The sequence below is a fragment of the Nannospalax galili genome, unplaced genomic scaffold (genome assembly GCF_000622305.1).
Source record: "Nannospalax galili isolate Female #2095 unplaced genomic scaffold, S.galili_v1.0 scaffold579, whole genome shotgun sequence".
Taxonomy (NCBI): Eukaryota; Metazoa; Chordata; class Mammalia; order Rodentia; family Spalacidae; genus Nannospalax; species Nannospalax galili.
The window spans coordinates 590,106-600,123 of record NW_008344599.1 but is presented as its reverse complement, the minus strand read 5'-3'; the positions used below and the strand labels follow the sequence as shown (position 1 = coordinate 600,123).

The window sequence follows — 10,018 nt, the reverse complement described above, 5'->3', positions numbered from 1 at the left end:
CCTTTAGTCCCAGCACTTGGGAGGCAGAGGGAGGTGGATCTCTGAGTTCAAGGCCAGCCTGGTCTACATAGCGAGTTCCAGGCCAGGTAGGGCTACAGGAAGACCCTGTCTCAAAAAGATAGAGGCTGATGGATCTCTGTGAGGTCAAGACCAGCCTGGTCTACATAGTGAGTTCCAGGACAGCTGGGCCTACAGGGAGACCCTGTCTCAAAAAGACAAAAAAAAAAAAGCATAACTTTCATAGAAGTTGAAAAACAGTGGAGGACTATTCAAATCATAAGCAAAGTCACAGCAAAAATAAAGATGCTATGGAAGTGGACTTGTTGATCAAAAAAGAGAAAACCAACAATGGTGGTAGCAAAAACTGCTTACATCACAAGGGCTGATTTGAAAGGAAAAGGATTTAGAAGTAAAATATCTTGGCTGAGGATAGCCTCCTCCTAAATAAATTAGTGAAATAAAACAAAACCAAACCAGGGTGGGGATGTAGTTCAGTTGGCAGGTGCTTGCATAGCTACCATGCACAAAGCACTGAATAAGCTTGGCGGGATGGCACGCTCCTGTATTCCCAGTACTCAAGAGGTAGAGGCAGGAGGATCAGAAACGCAGGGTCACCCTGTGCTACACAGTGAATTTGAGACCAGCCTGGGCTATAAAAGACCCTGTCTCCAACAACAACAACAACACTCAAACAAATAGACACAAACCAAACAAAAACAAAGTCAACCTTTTCCCACAAATAAAGAACTCACACAAAACATAATTCAATACAAATAAAACATAATTCATAACAAATAAAAGATAATTCAATAGAAAAAAAGAGTAAGGTTTTGAACATAATTCACACAAAAGATATTCTAATGAATCACCAGATTAAAAGATGCTAAATTTCATTAGAGAAAAGAATAGCAAATTAAAAATTACTTTCATCAGATGAACGAAATTATCATAAAGTCAAACGTTATTCAAGATGAGAAGCAAGAAAACGTACACAATACCGGTGGAACTAGTACCACTATTTGGGAAAGAGGTTTCGCATCAGCTAGTAACTGTGAAGATGTGCATACTCCATGATCCAGCAATTCTACTCTGGGTGTACTAGAAAAATGTATGTACACATGTACTAGAAACACAAAAAGGAGTTCAAAAGAGCATTGTCTGTAATAGTAAAAAACTACTCACCTCATTCAAATATTCACTCCCAAACTGACAAATAATGTAACAGAATATTATACAACAATGAAGTAACTAAATTATAGGTACAGCATGGTTTTTTTTAAAGATACAGCCTCATTTTGTTGCCCAGATTGGCCCTGAACTCACTATCTTCTTAGGTCTGCTTCCTGAGTGCTGGGATTAAAAGCATCATCATGCCCAGGTTCAAATGAAGTTTATCAATAAAGTATTGGTCAAGATACAAAATAATATGTTCAGTATGATTTCATTTATATGAAGTTCAAATTTAAGCAAAAGTAAAGCACAATGGCTGGTAAAATAACAAAGAAAAGTGAGGAAGAAATTACAATAAAAATCAGAATAATGTTACTTTGGGATGGAAATGGAAGAGGTTGTGATCAATAAGGACAATGCAGCAAAGGACTTCTGGGATACCAGAATTGTTTTAGTTCTTCACTTGGGAGGCAGTTACACAGACATTTACTATATAACTTATTCACTATTCTAAGTATTTAGAATTGATGTCATTTTCTACACTTATGCTACATTTCACAATTTAGTTTTGTTTTTATATTTATTTATTTATATATTTGTGTGTGGGAGTATGTACTGCTGCATGTGTGTAGAGGTCAGATGACAACTTTCAGGAGTTGGTTCTTTCCTGCCACAATGTGGGTCCTAGTAGTCAGACTCAGATCATCAAGCCTGGCCGCAAGTGTCTCTACCCACTGAACCATCTTGCTGGACTATCTTCCTGATTTTAAGAGTTAAAAAAAAAAGAGAAATTTTCTGATGCCTTTAGTGCAAATGCAACAAGGCTTTTTCATGAAAGTAGTTTAGAAGCGCAGATACAGGACAGAGCTTTTGAAAAGGCTACCTTCTCGCTGGCCGTGGTAGCACACACCCTTAATCCCCGCACTTGGGAGGCAGAGGCAGGCGGATTTTTGTGAGTTCAAGGCCAGCCTGGTCTACCTAGTGAGTTCCAGGACAGCTGGGGGTACAGGGAGTCCCTGTCTCAAAAAGACAAAAAAAAAAAAAAAAAAAAAAAAAAAAAAGGCTACCTTCTCCCATTCTTTATTCTAGGTAATGAACTTACCCAGTGGTGACAGCATATTTGATGTGGTTGCTTGTGGTATAGATAAACACCCCACTCTCATCCCAGGCCCCACTCTTGACACGAATGTTCTCATGAATGTTACACAGAGCATCCAGCTTGCGGTTACAGATCACAATGGCTGTAAGAGGCAAAGGGCATGAGTGCTCTGTTGGATAGGGTGAGTGCAGTATACTGGCAGGGAGGGAATGGGCTCTAAAACAGGGTGGATATAATGAAGCCTTACCGTGTTTGGCCAGTAGTGCTACATGGGACATGTCTGCTGACCAGATAACATATTTCACCTTGGAAATCTTCACAGATGCCAGAGTCCTGGGATAGAGCAAGAAGGGTAATTATGAATGGAACTAATTCCCTTGCCTCAGGACATGACCTATGTGTTTTCCATACTTCACTTAATATAAAACCTGATTTCTCAATATAACATCAAATAAATATTCCCTATACAGTAGGTCAGTGAGCTCACACTGTGCACTTCCCCTTCCCTACTTCTTCCTATTATTAGGTATTTGCATATATCTGTTTCCACCACTAGAATAAAGTTCTTTCAGAGCAGGAACTGTGCCATTGAACTTTATATATATATCCCTCTCATCCTAAGGCTCCAAAGCACTCTTTTTTCAGGTATATACTACAAAACAGACAACCACACAGCCTCTTGCTATAATGCTGGAGTGCATGTGCAGGGTGGAGATAGTCATGGAAGGGAAAGATGGCTAGAAAGAGTCCTGGAGTTAGAATAAAGAAGTGGCCAGCTCACTTAGAAAAGAAGCTCCTACTAGATTTCTACTCTCTATCCTATGCCTGTCAGGAGCACCTATCACATTACCGCTTCTGCTGGACGTCAAAAAGTGTGATGGAATCTGCATCTCGAAGCAGGAGGTTGCCTGTGCCAGCATAGAAGATCTCATCACAGTTGGGCACTTGTATCTTTTTGGTGATCTCATTCTTCAGATTCTTGATGAGAAGCTGAAATAGAGAAGGTAGAGTTAATTAAGAGAGGTGTGAATATAGGCTAACAGTTGATGATGTCCCTCAGCGATTGTTCTTTTATTTATTTTATTATTTTTTAAAATATTTATTATTTTTACTTTTTTATTTGTATGAGTGTATTGCCTGCATGTAGGTAAGTGCACCCATGTTGTGCAGTGCCCACAGAGGTCAGAAGAGGGTGTCAGAGCCCCTGGAACTAGAGATATGAACAGTTGTTAGCTGCCATGTGGGTGCTGGGAACTGAACCCAGGTCTTCTACAAGGATGGCTAGTGCTCTTAACTGATGAGCCATCTCTCCAGTCAAGTAATTGTTCTTTACCTTCAAAAAACTATTTTCCCCTGTCCCAGTCATTTACATATCAGGTTGGTCACTCCAAGTCTCTCTAGGGCCTTATTATTAATCTCCATCTCTGTCAACATTTATTTAATTATTTAGTGTGTGTGTATATATAGACACACACACACACACACACACAGAGATACATACACATATATCATGGCTCATGTAGACATCACAGCCCAATAGGAGTTAGTTCTTTCCTTCTATCATGTAGGTCTCAGGAACTGAAATTTGACCATTAGACTTGGTAGCAAGTGCTCACTGAGCTACTTCGCTGGCCCCTATCCTAATCTCTCTCTTCAAAACAAAACAAAACAAAACAAAACAAAACAAAACAAAACAAAACAAAACACAAACCGAGAGGCTGAGCCTTGTAGGACAGACCCATAATTCCAGCTACTTAGGAAGCTAAGGCAGAAGGAGGATCACAAGTTCAGCTCTGCCTAGGTTACAGAGTATGTTCAAGACCAGCTTAGGCAACTTAGTGAGACCTTCAAAATTAAAAAAAAATTTTTTTTAAAGACTGGGGAGATAGTTCAGTGGCAGAGCACTTACGTAGCATGAACAAAGCCCTAAATTCAATCCCCAGTACTTAGAATAAACAAACAACAACAAAAACTCCAATATAATGTTCACCTAAGCCTGAGTTTCTCAATCAACAACAGAGAAAACAGGGTTTAAGCCTTTGTTAAGTATTTTGGCAAGAGAGCTTTGCTGATCTTGTGTTGAACTTACGACATTTCAAGTACCCATGGGGGTAGTGGGATGGGAGAGCTGCCATTCACCTAGACCATCTACTTAAATTCTGATGTTGCTTTTAGCCCCTCTAGTCAAGCCCCTCTAGTGACTTCAGCTTCATTCTAAGCCCAGAGCTACAATAATATCTCCCAGCTCAAAATCCCCTCCCCCGCCCACCTGTCTGCCCCAAAGATTAGTCCAAAGTTAGAGCTAAAGGTAGAGCTAATATCTGAGAATCACAACTGCTCTGCAGAGAATAAGGAAAGACAGTGCTTTTTATTCTGCAGCCTACAGGCCACTGCCACCACACTCCCCAAATTATTTTCTACTCTAAGTCTTAACTCACCGAATGCATGCGATCTAGGACGGCAAACCGATTTCGAGCAACCCAAACGGCTGTCAGGCCTGAGGATCTTTTCCCTTCAGGGGCTGAGGAGAACAAAACCAAAGGGTAGGAGCATGTGGTGAGCCACTGGCAGGTGACAGAATCAGGTGCCACGGAGCTGCCAGTCTTGTTGGCTGCCATTTTGACTTTGCCAGTTCAGCTGCTTGCTAACAAATTCAGCCATAACCTCAGGCTATTGTCAGTGACTTTTCCCCACCAGTTCCCTCCAAACTCCAGCCCCTACTCTGCCAAGCCTCTTTTTTCTAGGCCAAGTGGCTGCATTTCAGCCAGTATCACATACTGGCAGAAACGCTGCCCATCTTGGAAGACAACACACTCAATCAAGCTAACGAGTGGGACTTTCCTGGCCAAGCGGTGGCACAGCAAGCACCCTGTCAACGTCTAAGACCTCCTATCTAAACAAGCTGGAGTAGAGACAGAGCCCCTTCCCCAGGATGCAGCTGTTCCTATGCTTTTAACATGCAAATGTGGACCTCCTACTTGGATGGGGTGGGGCACAGCTCTCACAGCTAAATCTAGACAGGCACAGCACTGGGCAGTGCTTAGTTAGCATCAAGCTGTTGCTCTGTAAATGTCAATTCACCATTATTACCCTGAGGAGAGTTATAAAAATGTTCCTCAGTTCACATCTGATTCAAATTTGAAATGGATACTCTACTCTCTGAGAAACTTGTAAAGGATACACTGAAATACTCTGTTATACTAGCAGAAAACCAATCGGAAGCATGCTGGCTAGCCTGTGTTCTCCTCTGGCTTCTAAGGAGTGGCAGGCAATTTACAAAATGAATTACCACAATCCATATTTCCATTTTCAGGGACCCATACTACTCCAGCTTTTGCTTTCTCCTCACTGCTGCACATGACTGCACCATACCTTTACTAATTATTGCCCCTCCTAAAGATGGAGAACAGAAAAGTAGTAATAAAATACAAGTATCTTAAGTTCTATTCATTGTTAAAGACCTGGAAAACAACAAAAAACCAAGAGGGTGAGTTGACTTAACTACTTTTTGGTGGGTCTTTTGGAGACAGGGTTTCCATGGAGCCCCAGCTGGCCTGTAAACCAGGATGGCCTTGAACTCATGGAGATTCACCTGCCTCTGCCTTCTGAGTGCTGGGCTCAAAGGTGGGTGTCACCACACCTGGCAAGATTTAACTACTTTAAAGGGAGACTTTGATTTATGGCTATCAAACATAAAGTTTTCTTTCTCTCACTGTCTCACTTTGAGTAGATTTAAAAGAGTGAACTGAGTTGGGATGAGTGTAATCCCAGCACTAAAGGTAACCCTGAGTTCCTGGCTAGTCTGGGTTACATTGTAAGACCCTGTCTCAACTGCACATACCCCATTAAAAAAAAAAAAGTATTAGCAACAATGGACCTGATGGTACCCCTTTTGGACAGAGCTAGCCAAATATTTCTCAGAACTGTGGAGGATAAAAAAATATCAAAATATACTACTAAAAAGGAGGGTCTGTGGAATAAACTTCTGATCTGGTAATGTCTTAAATCCATTGGAAGTACTACACTGAAAACAAATGAGAGCTCCATCCATTCTGAAAACGTTTTATCAGCAAGTAAGGACATCAACAAGGGATGGTGGTGATGAAACAGGCAGGCAGGGGTCTCAGCTGGATCCTGGGATCCCAGGTGGGGCATGGGGCTGTTAGCAGTCTCATCGTTTTGACATGCAAAAGGAAGCAATCGGATCTGGATATGATAGGGAGAATATAAATCCCCAGTCCCAGGATGAGACGCTGCAAAACTGGAGCCACATTTTTAAATAAATGAAACTACCAGGGTGAAAGTCATATCAGCTGACAATAATCTGGGATAACATGCTGTGCTGAAAGAGAAAATGGAGGGTTTCTAATAACCAAATTATAAAATATATATATCTAGCTGGGGTAATAAAATGGAGGCAGAACATGAATATTTCACACCATGATTGCCTCTGGTGCAACTGTCAGCAGCACCTGCCAACAGAGTGAGGGATGTGGCCATGGCCTGGGGATGGAATGTGAAAAACTTAGAAGTTAGGATGTTGGTGAGGAGAGCTGGAAGCAGAGTGGTAGAGACAAAGTGCCTACCATCAGGATTCTGGGAGTCGGCATCTTTGGGGATGGTATACAGATCGTAGGTACTATTCTCTAAATTGCTTGCTCTCTGTAGAGGAAAAAGGGATATTGACACATTAGTGAGAGGCACTCAATAAACTGTTTATCCTGATAGAGAAAACAGTTCTATCACACAGACCACACTATGAAAGTAGACTTCCGTTACCCTTCACCCACAGGGTATGAGTATTTCGATATCTAAGAATTACAGGGCTCAGCCAAAGAGCTCAGCACTGATGTCAATACTTTCTTCCTCCTCTAAAGATGCAGATGGTATCTAAATGAAAACAAGGTCTGCTCTCTATTCCACAAAGTACAAGACAATGAACTTGATATTCTGCTGTCCCATCTGAGTATACCTGCCAACTTAAAAGTCTACTTGAAAGGAAAAAAAAAAAAAAAAAAAAAAAAAAACAAACTAAGACGACATTCAAGAAAATTCCCATGAGAATATGGGAGTGTTAAATACTATTAGGACCAAGATTAGATATGAAAAATTATATACGGAAGAGAGGTCTTCGTTCAGCTGCCAGGACACTAAAATTAGAATGTCATTTCTTGCAAACTGCACGGCAAGAAATAGGGAGGGCTTTGTAACTCTGAAGCCAACTTCACTCAAAAGAACCAGCTTTCAAAACACTGGTCTTGTATCTTCACCCAAACAGAGAGATAGGAAAAGCATGTCCTCAGTATAGGAAATAGTTGCAAACATTCTTTCTGATCACTTTGAGAGATTTGGGTTATTCACTTATAGAGATCTGGCTTAAATCTAGATGCTGTTAGTTGTATGAAAGATCTAAGTTCACAAACCCAAAACAAGTTTATGACAACTGAATCCTATCTAGTTGGGGTCTCTGAGTGTTTACTGTGTACAGTGCTTGCAAAATGACCATTAAGTAGCTCTATCAGGGAGGGGACTAACTTGCCTAGCATGTGCCCTACATGCTCAATCCTTAGTATTGAAAAAACAATTAAAAAAAAAAAAAAACCAGTTTCTAAGAAGTCCTTAGAGATTCTCACTTATGAAAAATGAGAAGCCAGGCATGGTGGCACATTCCTTTAATCCTATTTCTCTGGAGGCAGAGGCAGGAGGATCTCTGTGAGCTTGAGTCCAGCCTCGTCTACATAGCAAGCTCTGGGTCAGCTGGGGCTACAGGGAGACCCCGTCTCAAAAAGACCAAAAAAAGAAAAAAGAAAAATGAGAAGAACCTATGGAAACTCCACAATTACTTACTGTGCACAGCAAGACTGCATTTTCTGCGGGATTGTATGACATGTTGAACACTGGAAACTTGGAACCACTACACATAAAGGCGAAAACAATAGATATAAGAATAGTTCAAAGAACTACCCCTTCAATTCCCTTTAACTCTGACATAACCACTCTTTATACATACTCATTACCTTTATAATCAGAAACAAAACAGATACTCTTTCTATTACTACTTGAGTACTTAATAGTTCAAAAAAGCAAACCACAGTGCAAGTCAAATTATTCAACATTAAGTTATGAGTGGGACTGGTTCTCTTGGGTACAAATTCCTACACATAATTACAGTGGACACCACAGAGTAACATGATGTGATGTCTGCCTGGTTTTGCCTGTCCTTGGTATTGTTTGCATAAAACCATCTTTTTATTGCAGTGATGCTAGAGGGTGGTTATCAAACCCGCATGCCAATATTTGTCACCATGAATGTTTCAGCATGTTGATGCAGCTGGCTTTCTGAAAGGACAGTTCCTTCTGCCAGGCATCCGAAAGGTTAGCATATCTTCAGAGATAATAGTTTCCAGAGACACAGATTCTAATTTAGGGTTGTGTGCATTTTGCTAGAAAGGAAGAGTTATATTACTCTTCTACAAACTTCCATTGTTTTCTTATTATTCTGTACTGTTGTCATTTAGGTCTATCATCTCACTCTGCCACAAGATTCCTCAAGGCATAAATGACAAAGGCAAAAAAATTCTATTACCAAATTGGGCTACTCTCTACGAAGAAATGTACTGTGATTTGCAAGAGACTTTTCAGACATTAGAAGTATAATTTCTTCCCCATAGGTCATTAGCACTCTTAATGGGGGACCTCCCATTCTCCTCATCTACCATCTGCCTCCTTATCTACCACGAGAGGGTTTAAACTGAGGAGGCTTATTCAATGAGGAGTCCATGTCTGATAGATGAGATCCAAAAAGGTGGTTCAAAGAAAGAGTTTTATTTGAGGGCAGTGTATCATGACAGCAGATCAAAGAATTTTGAAAGAAAAAACAAGTCAGATTTACCTCCGTAACTGCATCACAGCTACATCTTTGGAGCTGTTGAAATCCAGCTGACGTAAGAATCGGTCCTTTACATAATGCAGCATATTGCCATGAACAGCATAGGCTGGCCGTTCACGTTCCAGCTTAAATACAATCATGCCACCATCATGGCCTAGAGCATAGAGAAAAGAATGAAAAAGCTGTAGGCAAAAAGAAAAGCTGGAAATAGGAGATACACAAGAATGAGGATTATATACATAGGTTGGAAAAGGGCAAGACCTCCACTGTGATTTGGAAAAGGCTTGTGCCTCAGGGGTTCATACATGGAAGCCTGGTGTGTGGTGATCAAGGTGGCAGAATCTTTACGAGACAAGGCTTAGTGAAATGTGATTAGCTCATCAGAGGAGACCCATAGGATTAACGGAGTACTCTCAGGACACTGGTTAGAAGATGAATATACAAAAAGCATCCTGAACTCTCCCTGGATTCCTGTTTGCCTACACATCTCTCCCTCTTGCTCACTCCAGCCATAATGCTCTGTGCCATACCATCACTGAGCCAAACGAACCCCCACGAAGAAAAAACACTGAAGCCACCCAAGCTTTGATTTTCAACCTCCAAAACTGTGACTAAATTTCTTTTCTTCAAAATATTCAGTGCGAGACCATGTTGTTACAGTAAAAGAAAACAGTAACACAACATCTAAATGCAGCCCTACATTCTCACAATTCTCTTTGCTCCCTTTCTCCCTCTTCTTGAACCCACACATGCTAGGAAAGCACTCTATACTGGGCGATATCCCCAGCTCTACAAATCCTTTTTTAAATTTTTTTATTTTTCTTTTGTGAGCTGATCTGTTTTTTTTTTTAATTTTTACA

At 40.8% G+C, this 10,018-nt stretch overlaps 1 protein-coding gene across 3 annotated transcripts in view; it reads right to left on the bottom strand.

The window, feature by feature from the left end:
• The window catches only part of Copa (coatomer protein complex subunit alpha), a 62,295-nt gene that overhangs the window by 18,061 nt on the left and 34,216 nt on the right, over positions 1-10,018 (bottom strand). For 2 of the 3 annotated variants that reach the window (XM_008840804.3, XM_029567230.1), the window contains 7 exons: positions 9,162-9,312; positions 8,117-8,183; positions 6,856-6,931; positions 4,708-4,790; positions 3,120-3,259; positions 2,517-2,602; positions 2,273-2,438 (listed from right to left, as the gene is read on the bottom strand). In XM_008840804.3, coding sequence (XP_008839026.1) covers positions 2,273-2,438; positions 2,517-2,602; positions 3,120-3,259; positions 4,708-4,790; positions 6,856-6,931; positions 8,117-8,183; positions 9,162-9,312 — 769 coding nt within the window. The remainder of the gene's footprint in view (positions 1-2,272; positions 2,439-2,516; positions 2,603-3,119; positions 3,260-4,707; positions 4,791-6,855; positions 6,932-8,116; positions 8,184-9,161; positions 9,313-10,018) is intronic. The other variant, XM_008840805.2, reaches the window with a different exon arrangement.